This window comes from Vicia villosa, linkage group LG3, assembly GCF_029867415.1.
Source record: "Vicia villosa cultivar HV-30 ecotype Madison, WI linkage group LG3, Vvil1.0, whole genome shotgun sequence".
Lineage (NCBI taxonomy): Eukaryota > Viridiplantae > Streptophyta > Magnoliopsida > Fabales > Fabaceae > Vicia > Vicia villosa.
The window spans coordinates 56,675,646-56,694,746 of NC_081182.1; the positions used below are offsets into that span (position 1 = coordinate 56,675,646).

General features: G+C 32.7%; 2 protein-coding genes and 1 pseudogene across 3 annotated transcripts; 1 reads left to right on the forward strand and 2 right to left on the reverse strand.

The window, feature by feature from the left end:
- The first annotated feature begins 2,693 nt into the window (after positions 1 to 2,693).
- On the forward strand, positions 2,694 to 5,789 carry LOC131661524 (small ribosomal subunit biogenesis GTPase RsgA 1, mitochondrial-like; annotated as a pseudogene).
- Positions 5,790 to 10,090: 4,301 nt separating this feature from the next.
- LOC131655818 (signal peptidase complex subunit 1-like) lies at positions 10,091 to 11,184 on the reverse strand. Of its 2 annotated transcripts, none has more exons than XM_058925626.1 (2): positions 11,031 to 11,184; positions 10,091 to 10,517 (listed from the first exon to the last, which is right to left on the reverse strand). In XM_058925626.1, exon 2 carries the CDS (start codon positions 10,515 to 10,517, stop codon positions 10,236 to 10,238), a length of 282 nt encoding a protein of 93 aa, XP_058781609.1. In that variant the 5' UTR covers positions 11,031 to 11,184; the 3' UTR covers positions 10,091 to 10,235. The 2 variants fall into 2 exon arrangements, with proteins under 2 accessions (XP_058781609.1, XP_058781610.1); XM_058925627.1 differs by having other exon boundaries at positions 11,117 to 11,139.
- Positions 11,185 to 13,765: 2,581 nt separating this feature from the next.
- Positions 13,766 to 15,315, reverse strand: LOC131655819 (large ribosomal subunit protein uL22y-like). Its single transcript, XM_058925628.1, has 6 exons — positions 15,198 to 15,315; positions 14,998 to 15,038; positions 14,465 to 14,695; positions 14,245 to 14,347; positions 14,089 to 14,156; positions 13,766 to 14,017 (listed from the first exon to the last, which is right to left on the reverse strand). Exons 1-6 carry the CDS (start codon positions 15,235 to 15,237, stop codon positions 13,952 to 13,954), a joined length of 549 nt encoding a protein of 182 aa, XP_058781611.1. The 5' UTR covers positions 15,238 to 15,315; the 3' UTR covers positions 13,766 to 13,951.
- Positions 15,316 to 19,101: the final 3,786 nt, after the last annotated feature.

Below are 19,101 nucleotides of genomic sequence, written 5' to 3' on the forward strand. Positions count from 1 at the left end.
ACCTTTTTAAAGTCTGATATTTAGGTTATGATCCTTCAAATTCTGATTTTTTTCATCTTCTCTTTAATATTCAATCTTGACGTCACAACTTAGTTTCTATCACAAATTTTAGTTGATGGTCCTGAACACTTGAACAAACATTATTATACCCAATTGTTCTTTAAATACTTTGTTATCATCAAAATCTTCGGGATATGGTACAAACAAATTTTTTTCTAATAGCTACTACTGTCGTATATAGCTAAGTTCTCTCTTGTTAGGTTTAATTTATACATTATTATGTATTTTATGTACTTGATGTGATCACAACATTACATCCACATTAATGAATCAAACATATTTGATCTTTCATCTCTTTCTTAATTCATGTTATATTTGTAATATGCATGTGGATCTATGAGATGGCAAGAGGGTTTCATAGGTCACAGTCACACCAAGGGTAACTCGTGGTTATTTCTTTAAGAATATGATCATTTATAACATGATATGTGAAACTATAACATGATATTCACATGATATCGTGAGTTATAGTCTAGACATAGATCTAGATGTGATATTCACATATATTATTGAAGCAAAAATGTTTTCATATTTTTTATTAGAGAGAGTATCAAATTGTAAATAAATAATATGATTAATATCACAATATCATTTCAAACATGTATAATGTTGTTGAGCCACAAGTGATAATATGTATTGATGGTTAAAATGATCACAATTAATCATTGAAATGCATGTAATCATAATAATTACAACATATAACCTCAACACTTTCCATCATAGATATTTATAATATTCTACTTTCTTTTCTTTTATGAACAAAAGACCTTTAAGTAAACCTTTTTTCTTCTTGAAATAATAATCATCGTAAATATGTTATATTTTCCATTTTCTATGGATATGATAATGTTAATTAGTTCATTGTGATGTTTGTTGGCACAACTACTATAATATTTTCTAACCAAACACCACATAAGGAAACCAACAAAGCTATTATTCCTAACTCGGAGAAAATGATGTTTGAAGTCTTTATATGATGACTGAAAGAGATTGAAACAACTTTATTTGGTTGCATGCTAATAAAAACTTGATTTATTTTATCCACTCCTCCAGTGTTGTAAAAAAATAAAAGCACACTAATAATAGGATAAATTCTTAAACTCTTACATATTACTCCCCCTGTCCCATATTATAAGAGAAATTTATTTTTTAGATTCATTGAATAACTAATGTATCTGGTCTACATATAGACCAAATACATTAATTATTCAATGAATCTAAAAAGTAAATTTCTCTTATAATATGGGACATAGGGAGTACTTGCCTAAGTCATCCAATCGAGCTTTAAACCACTTGAATCCACCAATAATAGGATGCATCCAATCGAGCTTTGAATCACTTGAATCCATCAATAATTTCACAAATTCTTTCCTGAGCCATGAAAAATAGAAAATGACAATGACTCTTTCACTACTATTAGATAAGGAAATAGGATCACAATTGCTAAGGTCGCTCGAGAAGCCTAAAACCTCTTCACATAAAACTTTCTAGTTGATGGTATCATTAGGACTCTTAGCATGGGAATAAGACTATTTGTAATATTGTTGGAGAGAGTTTTTGCAATCTCATATCATCAAACTCAAGTCCACGCGACATCACCATTTAGTATAAAGTGAGTCGAATAAAAAAGATGAAATTTTTTATCAAGAAAAGATAAAATATCAGGTGAAGGATGGAAAACAAAGAAGCTACACTCAGAGATATACTAGTAATAATTAGGAACGCATATTATTGAAAAGATACCACTTAATCAATGAAAAGGCATGGTGGTTGACATTCTCTAAAAGGACGTATATCATTAAATAGATGTGACAAGTGTCATTTATTGCATGTCTATAATGCAAAATGCATCTTGCAAAACTTACAAAAGAAAACTTCTATAGAAAGAAAGTTGAAATGTTTATACTAAGGAAAAGACAAAATTACAAAGGCATATCAAAGTAAATGCAATGTTTAAACTTAAGATATATATATATATATATATATATATATATATATATATATATATATATATATATATATATATATATATATATATATATATAGTATCACACAACTAAGAGCTTGTAAGGTCTAAAAACCTTCTTACAATATACATGAAGTCTCAAAGCACCTTACGTAAGGTGTTTAACTCCTATAAATCTTTTGTTTGGGTGGTAGTGATACACCATGGATTTATATAGGCTCATAGTATTTACTTAAGGGAAATGCTAACAAGTGCCCCAGGGGCACTCTTTAATAGCTTTAAAAAGTAAGTTTTTCTTGGAAATATGCGTAATTAATGCATCGAAAATTGAAATGGTGAACTTTTGAAAGAATATTTTCTTTATTTAGAATGCTTAAAGAGTGCCCATGGGGCACTCGTTAGCATGACCCTTTACTTAAGCATTTTAGTCTTTCATACGTCATGTTTAAGTCTTTACTCATATTCGCTTAAGTATTTTAATCTTTTAGATCTCACGCTTAAGTCTTTACTCATAAGGAATTCATCAAAAGAACAAAAGACTTGACTCATAATTTACCATAAACACTAAACACCACAAACCTTGTTACATTAACTATTAGTAACATTTAAAATTTATTCTATGTTCAACATCGACTATATGGAGGAAAATTCATACTACTCTCTATCTCTCTTATATTACTCCTCACACTTAGAAATGAGCTCAAAACAGAAAATTCGATAAACAAAACGAAAGAATAAAAAACTGCTTCGTATTAGCTTTGAAATTTCGATACGCAGTTCAACTAACACTCTCTCTCTCTCTCTCTCTCTCTCTCTCTCTCTCTCTCTCACACACACACATGTCGCTCGCATCATTCTCCATCATCCGCCACCACCGCTTGGTGGCCACCGCCACCCCTCAACTTCTCCGGCGCTTCAGTTTCTTCCCAATTTCCGCCGCCAGACAACAAAAGCCTAAGCAATACTCCCCAAACAAGAATCTCCTGAAAGCGAAACACACATTGAAAAATTTCTCATCTCTCGCTCCCATCCTCTCCCGCGAAGACCACCCTCCTCTCTCAGAATCCCAAGCCGTCGGCATCGTCGCTTCCTCCCAGGCCAATTTCATGCGCGTAGTCGTCCAATCAGTCCCCGAAGAATCTTCCGGAGGGGTAGAACTTCTGTGCGTTGTGAGGGCGTTGCTGAAGAAGATAAAGCGTAGGGTTATGGTTGGGGATAGGGTTATAGTAGGTTCTGTTGATTGGGTGGATCGTAGGGGCATGATTGAGAACGTGTTTCAGAGAAATTCTGAAATGCTTGACCCTCCTGTGGCTAATGTGGACCATTTACTGGTTCTATTCTCGCTTGATCAACCGAAGCTTGAGACGTTTACGCTTACAAGGTTTTTGGTTGAAGCTGAGTCCACTGGGATTCCTCTCACTCTAGCTCTTAACAAGACTGAGCTTGTGGATAAAGAGGTTTGCTATCTTGCTATAATGGCATTGTGAATTTGTGATTATGATTATGTGTTCTTAATTAGTATAGTCTTCTTAGATTAAAAAAAAAAAGCTTTAGGTTAGATTGGACGAAGTTTGGATTTGTTTTTAGCTAGCAAGGGTTAAGACTTTTTGGATAAACAACTTAATTATACAGTTATCATATAAGTAAGTACTCATGTATAAGCTATTTTATAAGAAAATTTAAGCTATGTCAAACTTACGAAAATAAGATGAAAGCAACTTATTTATGGACATCCCAGACAGTTACACAATTGTTTATGTGAGTTGATAAGTTCAATTAAGTCAATCCAATCAGGGGTTTATTCAATGGCAATACGAGCTTAGTTAGTTCTTTGAAAAAGTTGTTTTTATGACTTTGTAGGTGTGCTAGATAACTTACATGAATGAGCTTCTTAAAATGCGAGGGACAGAAGCTGATTTCAATTTAATTGAAATTATCATTTAAAATATTCAGCCTCATTGGATTATTTTAGTTTAGCGTATAGGGGATAAACCCCTGCATTCCGAGTGCAATGGATATCCAATGGATAAACCTGCATTCCGATTGAAGTTGCAGTTCTCAATCAATTCCTAAGAAGTTTTCAACTACACATTTATCATGAAAAGATCCATTTGAATTTTGATTGAGTGTTGACCTTTTACGAAAATGCTTCACTCAATATTTGGTTGTGTTTGACTTATGAAAATACTGTAGTTTTTGTTTCTTATGTTTCTAACTTGGAATCCAACTGTGGTTATCTTTTGATGTGAAGTAATTGCTTTCACTCTTGTAGACCTTGGATTCCTGGAAGGCTAGGTTTCATGACTGGGGATACCAGCCAGTTTTTTGCAGTGTTAAATCTGGACTAAACCTTGATCTTCTTGCATTCCAATTGAGAGATCAAACAACAGTGATTGTGGGTCCTAGTGGAGTTGGGAAGTCTAGTTTAATCAACGCTCTTAGAAGCAATCATCGTACTTGTGATACTGCAGATGGGGAGAATTGGTTTGAACCTGTGTGTTTCTTTCTCTTGACTTTTTATGTCTTTTACTTTGCGTATGGCTTTAGTATTTGTTTCACCTGAGTACCCATATTGCTTCTCAGGTTTTAGGTAGCAAGTGGTTAGAAGACCAGCGAGTTGCAGAGGTTTCAACAAGAAGTGGCAGGGGGAAGCATACTACTCGGCATGTCTCTCTGCTTCCATTAACTGGAGGGGGTTATCTTGCTGATACTCCCGGGTTTAACCAGCCTAGTTTACTGAAAGTGACAAAGCAATCTCTTGCTCAAACTTTTCCTGAAGTTAGTATGTTTAATTTATATCAAACTATATCCATTGTATACCAGTTTTTCTGGTTTGAATTGTTTTTCCCCCTGTTCAGATCAGGAGAATGCTTGGTGGAAATGAACCAGCAAAATGTTCGTTTAACAATTGCTTGCATCTTGGTGAACCTGGCTGCGTTGTGAAGGGGGATTGGGAAAGATATTCATTCTATTTTCAACTTCTTGATGAGATTAGAATCAGAGAGGAGTTCCAGCTGAGGACATATGGAACTAAAAGAGAAAGTGATGTAAGGTATGATGAGCAATTTGTCTTTGTGATTGGAAACCAATGCTTCTCAGTTTTAATAGGAAAGCAGGATGCTTTGATCAACGAACTTAATTCTTGGATTTGTTATATATTTATATTGTTCATAAAATGTTCTGAGCTGTTTTTATGATCATGGACATTATGATGCTAACAAGAAGTAAATGCATAGCTTACTTACATGAGATTAGAAAGTAAATCAATTACCATATAATATAAGCACAGTATTTGGTTATTAATGCATCTATTTTCAGGTTAAAAATAGGAGATAGGGGTTCTCAGCAAGCAGAACCTCGCTTGGAACTTAAGAAGCATAGAAGACAATCTCGAAAAAAGACTAACCAATCAATTTTAGATGATATGGATGATGATGATGATGACGAACAATTTGCTTGACGGGGAGAACGATCCCATTTTAAATGCCTTTAGGAATGAAAACCCTTAAATTTTCATTAATCCCCAGAAGTGATTGTAAATATCAGCTTTGTATATTCGGGTCAACTGAGTTCCCATTACCTCTCTTCTCTTTTGGTTCGATCAGAATCTTCTGTCACTTTTGTTCAATCTTGTAAAGAGTCTGTGCAAATGACATTAACAGTGTTCAATCTTGTAAGAGTCTGTGCAAATGACATTAACAAACACACTGTAGAGATTATGACCAGCTATTATGACTATCCTTGCTGATTGCATATAAATAAATTTTTAGCAATAACTTTTTTTTGTCATACAATTGCTTTAGATTAGACCAGCTATTTTCAAAAAGATTATTTGACTTGAGGAACTTGGAAGTGAGATTTTCAGGCTGAGCATAATCTTGGTCAAACGTAGCAAAAACACAAGATATCCTTTGATATGACAGTTCTTGGTCGTAACAGGTAAAACCGTTTGAGATGCTTACAAATTTGTGTATATCTGGTGCTCCCTCTCGAACTTAAAAGGAGAACCTGGTCGCTTTATGGTTCGGCTAATGACATTTCATTTCACAAATTTTAAAAATACACCACGTATTAGATGCTTGCAATATTTATTAATTTTATGTAAGAAAAATACCAAAATACACCTAGCATAATGATCACCATTCTCCATGTTTAACGTCTGTTTGTTCGCAGAAGAGTAAACACTAGGCATAATAACACATGAAAATCTATTTACATACTCACATTATTTTTGTCATATATAATGTTTGGTTAACAAAGAACAATAGAGTGAAATTTATTATGATATCTTTAATAAATATGAATATTAACATACGAGAATGACGAATGAAAGATGAAATATTTTGATTAAAGAACATTTTGATATTTTAATTAGTTTATAATTTCATGATTTAATAGAGGATAATTTTTTTAACCTTTATCCAAATTTTTACCTCCTATTTTGTTAAATATTTTCTCTGTAACAAAATATAAGAACAAAAATCTTATTTTTAAAAATGAATTTAAATAAATTATTTTATTTAATTATTTTATTTTAAAAGTACGTCTTTCTTAAAATTAAATTAAATATAAATTGTATTTAGTTTTTTTCTCATTTTCTTCATTATTTTTATATCTTTCTATCACATTTATTTTTAGAAAAATACAAAAAATATGACTTCAAATAATTATATTTGGATTTTTTTAAAATAAATGTGTTATTTCTTATATTTTGTTATGAAGTTCTATATTGCATATGATTTAAGATTCACCATAAGTATTTATACATAAAACTTTTCTCATAGTCTTGAAGTATTTATATTGCATATGATTTAAGATTCACCATAAGTATTTATGAAGTTCTATCGAATCATAGTCTTGAAATTTGTAGTAAAACAAGATACCTTTAATGTTATTTGCACTATATGTTGGGTTAGCAGAACACCTTAGTGTACAATTTTTGAAGGATTTAGAAGGCTTATTTTAGGATATATTCCAAGGAGAAAAGTTTTTCTAGGAGGAGGGTTTAATTGGTCATGTAAGGAATGTAGCAATAGGTTTTGAGAGCTTGCATGGGGTGGGGGTATGGTCTAGGGAAGGCGGATGCGGAAGTTAAATTCATCTTAGAGTTTTCGTCGGCCTTGGATCTTACTATAGAAAATACCTAGTTTAGCAAAAAAGATGAGCATTTTATCAAATATAAAAGTGGGGTGACATGATTTCAAATAGATTTCTTTTTACTTAGGAAGTCGGAAAGAAATATTTGTTTGGACTCTAAAGTTACTCCGGGAGAGAGCTTAACTATCCAACATAGAGTATTGGTTATAGATATAAGAGTAAAGAAGAGAGCAACAAGTGGTGACATTTGACTGGAGAAAAATAAGGCAGTTTCTGATGCAAGATCTTGGAGGGAGAGTTTGGACAACCACAAGGAAATGCAAACGATATGTGAAATATGATGACTTGAGAGATTAGAAAAGTGGCTAAAGGTACGTTGGAAGAATCAAGAAATTTTGGTCGTAGGGGTAAAGAATCGTGGTGGTGGAATGAAAATGTTCACATTAAAGTTAGAGTAAAAAAAGATTGTTTTAAAGAATTGTTTAGGTGTAAAAATGCTGAAACCTAAGAAAAGTATAAGAAAGCTAAGAATTAGACCAAGAAGACGGTGACTGAAGCAAGAACCCAAGTTTTTGACGGATTACACCAATCGTTAGAAAATAATGGGGGAGAAATATATATATATATACACACACACACACACACACACACACACACACATAGGCTTGCTAAGGGAAAAGAAAGAAAGACAAAAGATTTGGATCAAGTGAAGTGTGTTAAAGATGAAAGGTAAAATTTGGATTCAGGAAAAAGATATAAAGGATAGGTGGAAGACGTATCTCTACAATTTATTTAATGAAGGATGTGATATCTCACCGGACTCTAGCATGCTCGATATTAGAGAAGAGGACCGAAACTATAATTACCACTGTCGAATTGAAAAGCAAGAGGTAAAGGAAGTGTTGAAAATGATGGGTAACAGTAAGGCAAATGTGCTAGACAATATACTGGTTGAAATATTAAAAGTTCTTGGAGAGACAGCTATTCAGTGGCTCATCAAACTCTTTAATGAACTTATGAGGTCAAAGAAAATTTCAAATGAATGGAAACAAAGCACTTTAGTTCCAATCTCTAAGAACAGGGGAGATATACAAAATTGTACAAACTATTGAGTGATTAAACTTATGAGTCATACCATGAAGTTATGAGAAAAAGTGATTTACGAAGAACAAGAAAAGAGACTCAAGTCACTGAGAATCAATTTGATGTTATGACTGGAAGGTCAACCATGAAAGTGATATATCTACTACGATGTGTGATGGAGCAGTATCGAATGGACCAACAAAACTTGCACTTAATTTTTATTAACTTGGAAAAGGCGTATGATAGAATGCCTAGAAATATTTTGTGAAAAGTCTTAGAGAAGAAAATGGTTAGGATTGCATATATTTGAGTTATTCAAGATATGTATGCAGGGGTGTCGACTAGCGTGCGGACACAAGGTGGAGAGACAGACGATTTCTCCATTACAATAGGTTTGCATAAAGGTTCTACCCTAATTTTGGATGTACTCGCGGAACACATCCAGGAGCTAGCATCGAGATGCATGTTTTTTGCACATGATATAGTCCTGTTTGGAGAATCAAAAGGAAATTTAAATGAGAGGTTGGGGACTTGGATACGAGCTTTAGAAACACATGATTTTGGTTTGAGATCTGTAATTTTGTACGAAACAAAATGTTGGTCGCTTAAGAATCAACACAAGAATAAAATAAGTGTATTAGAGATGAGGATGTTGTGTTGGATGTGTTGTAATACGAGAAAATATAGGATTATAAATAAAAATATTAGAGAGTGTTTGGGTGACACCTATAGTAGAGAAGATGGTGGAAATAGACTTAGATGGTTTTGGCATGTAGAGAGAAGACATGTAGTTTCTGTGACAAGGAGAGTAGATCAGATAGAGAGAAATCAAACAACTAGAGGAAGACATGAAAAGACTATAAGAGAAGTTATTAATAATGACCTTGAGTTTAAAATTTGGTTAAAAGCATAATTTTGAATAAAATATTATGCGTAAGTTGATCCATATAACTGGTCTTACTTAGTGGGACAAAGCTTGATTGTTGTTGGATGAAAAGAGAAAGTAATAGGAAAGAATGATATAGAAAGAGAGCGAAAAGTAAATGAAAAATAGCAGGGTTTTTTTATTGTTTACAGGAGTGAAAGTAAAAAAAAAAAAAAAAAGTAAAAAGAAAGAATGATATATAAGTATGAAATGATTGTGATCATCAATATATACTATGGAAGTTAATATGAAGGTCATCTATGAAAATTATGAAGAAAAAAAAGCATAGAAGATTAAGCTTTCTTCTCAAGGTTGGAGGGAAGTTCTTTTGTGGACTCCATATTTAGATTAATCTTTGCTTTCACTTTCTTACTCCATCCAAAAAAGACATTGTTTTGGAATTTACTCTTTCGCTCCCTCCTACTATTTTATTTCTTCAAAGTTTCAGCTAAAACAAATAAGTACCTTAGTAAATCAAAAGCACACGCTTATTTGAAAATAGATTGTGAAACCACTGGTTGGAGTTGTACTGTGAGAATGTTCAACCTTCTTGAGTTTAAACTAACAGAAGAAATGAGAGAACAGAGGAAAACTTGCATCACACTAATTTTTAATCAACTCCGAATAAGCAACAAAATTAAGTTTTAGAATTCTTAACATGTGTTAAAAATTAGTTTTTCTATCACAACTTTTATTTTTAAAATTCTTAACATGTGATCTTATGAAATAGGTTAGGCTGACTCTATTTCCAAAAGGCAATGAAATTATAACTATCATGTGATTGGATAATATTTTGCAAAATATAGATTGATCAAACCGATAAGCAACTTTCTGGCTTTTAATCAACACAATATTTGAGATTTAAAAATTTGTTTCTTTAACACAATTGTAACACCAAAACCATGGTTTAGATCAAAGATACCACATTCAAAGGTAAGAGAAAAAGACAAGATCATACCTAAAAAATAAAATTGCTACTATTTTTGCAGTCCAAGAAAGTAAAGTACATTGTAAATTTTGTAATGTTATCCAGTAAAACAAGACCCTGTCAAAGCATGGAATTTTAACTCAAGGAAATACCATAACTAACATGTGTTCTTTGCCCTACTTCTTAATGGGTTTCTTCTTTGAATTCACAATTGGAGATGGTTGTGGCTTTGGATGCTTTTCTACCTCACTTGGATCCAACCACTTGAGAGGATGGCGGTTGAAGAACGGCCAGTTCGGAACAGTCACCAATGTGGTGAGAACCACACCACCAGCATATATGAGGATCATCGTCTGGAAAGAAGCCGTAATGTATCCCGTTCCAAATGCAATCACAGCAAATGCAAGCAACATTATCTGCATTAACTTCTCTGCTAGGTTTTGCCCTTGCCAATCCATCTAATGAAGCAAAAAGTTAAAGGAAAAATACTTAGCAAACAACCCTAGAAGTCAATGCAACAACAACAATAACAACAACATAACAACAACCATAACCACTAATCTAGCTATTCCATTACAAAAAGTACCCGAATATAATTTGATTAAAACCTGAAACAAACGCGGGAATATGAGATTTCCTGACTCACATTCCTGGGAATAAAATTTAAATCCATGAAACAAACACCACATAAATTATACTCAAAACCTAAAAAATTCATAAAAGGATTGTTTAGATTCATATGATCTACAATAAAATACACCTGTAACATGAAAACCCTAATTCCCAATATAACCAATACAACAATCGGAAAATGACATACCTAGATATATAGATAAACTAAAAAAAAACCTAAATTTTCGAAATGGAGTTCAATTTTCGCCAAACAGAGAAACAATACCCTTTTTGCAGACCAATAAGTGGGACGATAGTAATTGAAAATTGGAGAGAAAGTAAAGAAGGAAGAATGTCACCTTTGAAAGAGAGAAACGTGAAGTGAGATGGAGAAGGTGAGTTGTATTGATCAAATGCAGAAAAATATAATGCGAGAAGTGAGTACCTTGTGGGTATGGTAAAAGAGGTTTTATGCTTCGACGAGATGAATTAGTTCTTGTCCTGGTGACGTGGTCGCACCAATAATAATAAGAGAAAAAAAGGAAATTACCGTATTCTTTAGACTTTGGTCCAATCAATATAAATTATTTCTATAATTCCATTATAATATGAGGAAAAAACTATGCCTATTTGTTGAAAAATAAAATATATACTCAATAAAATATCACAGATCAATTTCGAATCTTTTCATTTTCAATAATAATAATTTATTTCATCACTATATAAAAAGGAATATTAAAGTTAATTATATTTATCTTTTAAAATTTTTAGATGAAGTAGTGATAATAGTTTAATTGGCAAATATATATAATTAAAGGAGAAATATTTATACTCCAAGAATAAATTATTAACTTACGGCAACGCAAGCTCGTCATTCCGAACCCGGATGAAAACCCGCTTTGCGCAGAGTCCTTCGATCCTCCTCGACGTACGAACGGACTCTAAGTCATGGCTCCTCAGCCTACGAGCAAAGACTTGGGGGCTCCTATTCTTAACTGGGTCTGTGGCAGGTCCATCGTTGGACTACGCCAATCTAGGTCCTCGTCAAGGATAGTCTAAAACACTGGCCTAATCTATTAGGATCAGTGTGGAACACGTTCTCCACATGCTCCTCACTTGAGGAGCAAGTCGTCAACTACCTCCCAACGCTTCGCGCGACTAGCGAAATGGTTTCGCCTCCCGTAACTGACATATTCGCTCACGCCTCCAGAAAGAGCAGAGCATCTAACCCAAGATGGTTAGCATGTGTTGCTCACCCCCACCTGCATGTGGGAGTCCTAGCATTCATCCATTATAGTCTTGAACATTCATCCCATAATAGAGACCATTGGTCCAATGCTGGGGACTCAGTATAAATACCCTCCTCTATAGGAGGGTCGGGTATTCTACTCTTAACCTTAACTCACTACCTCTACGCTGATACTTACTGTAGCATCGAAGTGTCTGCATGTACACCCCTTCCGGACCATCAAACCTATGACGTCTGTCGGCCACAAACTTTCTGATCCCGGTAAAATCAGTAATCATTTTGTTTAATACCAGATAATTTTATTTAAGTGACCTTGTCTAAAATAGTTAAGCGAAAGGTCTTTAGAATTTTGATTTGTGAACAATTGATGAATCATACCGAGTCTTTGATGTAGATTTATGTAGTCTTCCTTAATCTAATAGGGTCTTTGATGTAGATTTATATAGTCTTCCTTAATCTAATAGGATGTGCAGAGTCTTATGGGCTATTTCACCGAACTTGATCAATCTGACTCTACTCTATCAAGGATCGTGATGGATGATTCACTTATGAGAAAGTCTTGTGATATGGCGACTTTGTCCACATGGCGAGTGTCGAATATAACTCGTCGAATCCCATTTAAAATCTTATGGGCTTCCCACATGAAGATAACACGATGGGCCAAGGTCATTGACACCATATATGTTTGGGATAAAATATTCATGACGGTCCACATCCCCAAAGATGAGGTCGGTAAGGGCGAAGCAGTTTGAAAGGAAGACATGATGGTTTGAACTATAAGAATTGAAATAAGAAGTTTATATGATGATAGTTGGAGATGACAACAGAAATGAGTCATTTTTACATAATGTGAGATGCTATAAGTTTTTCCTTTATTAGATGTGTGACACGGTTCAATCATTGGCTTCGTCTATAACTAAGTTGGTGAGTGAATGAAGGAGTTTGTCTATAACTAAGTTGATGAGTCAGAGAATGAAGCAGTCGGTTTTCTAGAAAAGATATATGTAACAAGTGTTGGTGATCTAATGGAAGTGGAAGGCGACCATGTGGTCCTCGATGCTTTCATACCTAAAGTTCGTTTTCTGATTTGATCTTGCTCATACAAAAACAATGGCAGTAACAAATCTATTATGAAAATTCTGTTATGAACAAACAGCACTAATTCGAAATCGCTCATACAAAAACAATGGCAGTAACAAATCTAAAATCTATTATGAAAAATCTGTTATGAACAAACGGCACTAATTCGAAATCAGTTTTTTCAACGCATAACCATAGAACATTTGCAAAAATCTATAATGAAACCCAGCCACTTAGACTTCAAAAGAGAACCTTTGAAAGAACTACTTTATAAAATACTAACTTAACATTGCTCAATACATTGCACTATTGAGATTCATTAAATGGACCAAAGCTAATAGCTAAACTTAATCAAACAATTCAAACTACTTCAACAGTAACTAGTCCAACATTGCAGCACAACAAAACAAGAATAGCTACACTAACGTTCAACTCAGACAACTAAACTATTCAAAAAATTATAGTGATTATTTGGTTCTACTATGAAAAAAAATTAGTCTTTAGAACTGATTCTGATTAAGTTACTAGCGAATCAAATACAGCATATAATTTGTTTTGGCATCAATTTGGTTTAGTGGTTCATACACTAAACCCTGGTTTTCACAAAATTAAGTATGACAAAAAATAGGAATGGCAACAATCAGAAAGGGATTTCAGATATCCCTTGACAGGTAAACTACAAAACCCATAACTCGTTAAACACAAATGAAATAAGAAAAAGCATACAAACTCAGCTACATATATTTAAGACACGGACCAGGAAAATAAAACTCAAATCAATCATGCAATTAGCACCATCAAATATAACAAGCAAGTCAATTAACATAAACCATAGTGTATGAATCAAAAACTGCTGTTCATACTTCAAAAACAGCTCATAACAAAGAAAGTGCAACAAAAATGACATAATCTAGAAATGAAGGCCCCTCAACTATTAGCTCCAACAACAATCTAAGACGAAGCACCACTTCGAAGAGCTTGAGACTTCTTCTTGTTGGATGCCAACTGGGTCTCGGGCTACAAGAATAACAACAAATAAGTTTTCTGCGGATAAATCAATTTTTAACATCAAAATAACGAATCTATACCTCTTTCTGGACAGCCTCTTCCTTCTCAGATAATATAAGCTCAATGTGGCATGGAGATGACATGTAGGCTGAAAAAAAAAACACAAAAATATACGAAATAGAATATTAGAACAATAAAGAAGAATTCATTCAGAGACTAAGAAAGGCTCGACATACGATTGATTCTTCCATGAGCCCTGTAAGTACGACGTCTTTGCTTTTGAGCTTGATTAACCTGGATATGAGAAACATAGAGAGCATCCACATCCAAACCTTTCACCTAAAAGTAGAAAATCAATAGAAGAATGTTATTGAAAAAGTTGGTTAAAATTATCAAACTGCAAGTAATATACATCATACAAAACTCAATTACAAACACAAAATACAAAAGACATACTTCAGCATTACTCTCAGCATTCTTGAGCAAATCAAGAATAAACTTAGCAGACTTTGCAGGCCAACGTCCTTGCCCATTGGAATGCCTATTCTTGGCTTGGGCAGTCCTCCCAACACCACGACAAAAGCGTCGGAAAGGAATGGCCTGTTTGTGGGCCAAAACATCTTCCAAATATCTTTTGGCTTTGTTGAGTGGCAACTTCCTGATCGCAAACGCGGTTTCCCTAGTGTTCTGCAAAGGAAATTTAAAAAAAAAAAAAAACTCACATCTCTAATACAACATAGCAAAAACCAAACAAGCATACAAATCTAAATCAAACTAACAAGTAAAATTAAAATAAACAGCTAACTGATTAATTATAATTTTTAAATACTAATTCTGTAGATCAACTATTCTAGTTAGTGACTATTGTATATAGAATATGAAATTGGTAAAGAATCTCAAGTTTTAGACACGTTTTATTGCTAAACTTAACAATCTATCATTTTCAATTCACTACTAGCGATGAACAACAAGGTCACAGAAATAAGTACCTTGAAATGAACCCTAAGGTCAGCGCCTCTGGCCTTGGTTGCTGCAATTACAACGGAGAATCACGAATTAGGTTAAATTAATCTAAAATCAACACTTCAATATAAATTTGATTTGAACAAACCGAAAATCATACACAAACATTGATAGTATATACTAATAGAAATCGAATAACATAGCATTTTATGCATAGGGGATTTACATTTGGTGGGATTGTCGGCCTCTTGGGAGTACTTCACCATGGCTACTCTTCTGCGAAGTATTGATTTCGGAAGAGGCTGAGAGAGGAAGAAGATTAGGGTTTAGAAGGAGTTTTTCGGTTTATAAATGTATCTTATTTCTTGCAGTTGATGGGCCTAGTTAGGGTTAATAGACCCGGCCCGTATTGTGGGCTTTGTATTTATTCTTGGGCCGTAGTAAATCAGTCCGATACATCAATACTATCCTTTACTATCCAATTAACTTGATTTAAATGGTTGGCATCTCTCTAATTATTGTTAATTTAATTTTTTATTTTGTTAAAAAAATTAATTATTCTAAAAACTGATACATTATTATATGTCAACTTAGTTTTCTTTTTATCACATCACATTTTTTTATTAGAGAGTCATTAAAATTTATAATCTATATAGAACAATTATTTATTATTAATTAATTAATTTAATTTTAATATTTTTCTATAAAGTAACTAATAAAAGACAAATGTGCTATATTCCTAAACAGTTATTAAAAACTAAGGTTTTTCAATATATTAAGAATTTAAAAAATTATTATTATAAACTACAAGTCACTTATACATACTATTTATGTACAAAACAAATATTTGTTTGTCGATGATTAATTTTTTATATGATATATTTTAAATAAATGTAAAAATAATTATAATATATATTTTTTAAATAGACATTATAAATACGATTAAGTTTGCGTGTGTATGGTTTAGTAGTGAAAGTTTAGATTTTGAGAACGTGTTTCCTTCAATGTCTAGGGTTTAAATTCGTCTAAAGCATAAATTGCTTAATAGAAAAAATGAATACGATTAATTTGGTTGTAACTCTATGCCATTGAATACTATTAGTCTTATGAGCATTTCTCTCTATTACTAAAACAAATGATCATTAAGGAGACATGAAATCCCCTTGACGGATGCCTCGCTGAGGACTTACCATACCAGTTCACATTAGTTTCAAAAGGTAAAAGGACAAGGGAAAAACACACGAACAAGAAAGAAAAAAATTGAGTAAGATGTGATTATTCAACGTGATTATGATAAGGGTTTAAGATGATTTGTTCATATTTAGGTATTCTATTCTAAACTTGTGAAATTTAGGGAATGAGAATTTAATTGATTAAATTAAATGATTTTGATAATGATTTGAGATTTTTTTTAAATCATAATTTCCTCTTTGCCTAACATTGAGAATTCATGTGGGTTGAAGAGTATAAAATTTGGTGGCTTGGTTTTTACATAAAAGATAACAACAATAATAAAATCTTAGGAAATTGACTATTTCTGGCCATTGACCTCTATATATATTATTGGGTTGGGTTAATAAGTATTTTGCTACTGTCATGTGAGCAAATTTTAAAAAATCCTCATGTAAAAAAATTATGTTTTACCCTTAAAACTTTAAGATTTTCTTGCTTTAATTTCTCATAAGAGCTAGTCATCATAATCTTTGACTTACAAATATTAAATTTTTTTAATGACATCGATTGCTTGATTGGATATCACAACAGTTGTGTTGAATGACCGTGATAAAATATCATAACGATTGTGTTGAATGACCGTGATAAAATATATTTTAATAAATTATTAAAAAATTAAAGTGTTTCATAGTGTTTAAGGGCTAATTCACATAGTTGATAGAAGATATGTATATAATTTTTTCTAGAGAGATTGGATATCTCTTTCTCCATCAGAAGAATGAGGTATATATAAAAAGCATCATAGGCCTGGGGTGGATGGTCAGAATAACACTTTCCCTATCTTTTCGATCACGTGTTTGGAACGTAGGAAGACTTGATTCCCGACTCTTCTTCAGATAATGGGGCAACGGTTTTCCCATGTAACTAATTCTTATAACTGGTTAGTGATAGGACACCTCATCAGTCACATAGGGTGGGTGAGCGAGCGGGTCACCTAAGATAGACCAAGCCCATTTCAATTGACTTATTGGCTTATTTTGGGTGACTTCTACCATATAGTAAAAGGTAGTCTAGAGTTCAAGCAATTGACTTATATTGTATATTCATGGATCTTTCTTCTTAATATTCAAGATGATTATTCTAATATAATATGTAAATTACAAACTTTTATTAATTATTTTATACAAAATTATTCCTTAAAAAATGTTAAGATTTATCTATATATATATATTTTTTTAAAAAATTTCTTCCTGAAACTCTACCTTTTCCTTCTCTCATAACTCACAATCACAACTTAGCCTAATAGTTCTTTTGGTTGGAACAAATGAAACAAAGGGAAAAAAATTTAATATTATATATATTTAGTTCAATGTTTATGATATGGAAAGTGATGGTTGATGGAAGGGAGCAAACGCTTCCTAAATCACTTTTTATTTTCCACAACATAAAAAAAAAACTCTAACTCACCTCTTCGATTTCTTATGTGCCACGTTAAAAATGTCCTTTTACTTTCGTAGATCTATATTTGGAAGCACTTTTATTAAAAAAAAAAAAATTCTGTAGGTACATCTACAGAAGCGTAAAAAACATAATGAACGTTGGGAAAATTCAAATTATTTTAGTCCAGTAGATCGTGTTATAAATAGAGTGTTCTGTAGATGTGCCTGCGAAATATTTTATTATATTTTGATGTTCCATTTTTTAAAACCATAAACCCTAAACCATAAATCTAAGGCAATGAAAAATAGTACACCAAAAAAATACATCGTATACATACATAAAATGCACTATAATTTAATGTTTATTTTTTTAAACCCTAAACCCTAAGGCAATGGAAAATAGAACACTAAAAGAATACATAGTATAAATTACACAATAATTTGTTGTTCCATTTTTGTTAAAAAAGTTGGAATTTAGAATGTTCCGTAGGGGGTCGAGTTACTGTGCATTGATAAAAATCTATGCATCATGCATAGATTATTATGGACCCTTGGATCAACATCTTAATCTAACAGTGAAAATTAGGCATATATAAGACAATTGCTAAAGAGGAAGCCTAATTTGTCCTAATCTCATTCTCTCTCTCTCTCTCTCTCTCTCTCTCTCTCTCACACACACACACACACACACGATTTTGGAGCTTCGGAAACCTGACCCAACAATCTCTCTCTCTCTCTCTCTCTCTCTCTCTCTCTCGCCGCCAGCACCATCGCAGCACCTTCACCATCACCATCGCAGGACATTCACCATCGCCATCGCAGGACCTTCATCATCGTCATCCACAACTATTTCTTCAAAATCATCTAGGTAAGATTAACACTTTCTTACGATTAAGCCAGATTAGGTCACGATTTTGTTTCAATTTGTGTTTGAGTTACTACGATTAGGTCACAATTTTGTTTCAATTTGTGTTTGAGTTACTACGATTAGGTCAGATTAGGTCACGATTTTGTTTCAATTGTTGAAATTATAAGTCTCTGAATGTTTATTCTAAATCAATTATTTGAGTAATATTGAGTAATTTGATTGATTAACTTGTTTAGGTAATGCATGTTGATATGTAACTTGCTGAGTTATTAATAGACTAATTTGAGTAATATGTATGAAATAGAGTAATATATATCGAGTAATAAGTGGTCTACTTTGAGCACTATTTGTAGCAGGCAAGATTGAGTAATATACATGGTTGAGTAATGAATGTTATGTTTTGATTAATATGTGGTTTGTATTGAATAATCAGTATTGAATCATAACATTGAGTACTGTGAAATAGAAATTGAGTAATATGTAGTAGGTCATAAGTAATGTATGATAGATTAGAGTAATTTATGATAGCTTATGTGTCATAAAATTGAGTAATGTGACACAGAAATTGAATAATCTGTAGTAGGTCTTGAGTAATGCATGATATCTTAGTGTAATTTATAATGACTTAGAGTAGTATGTGTTGGATTTCA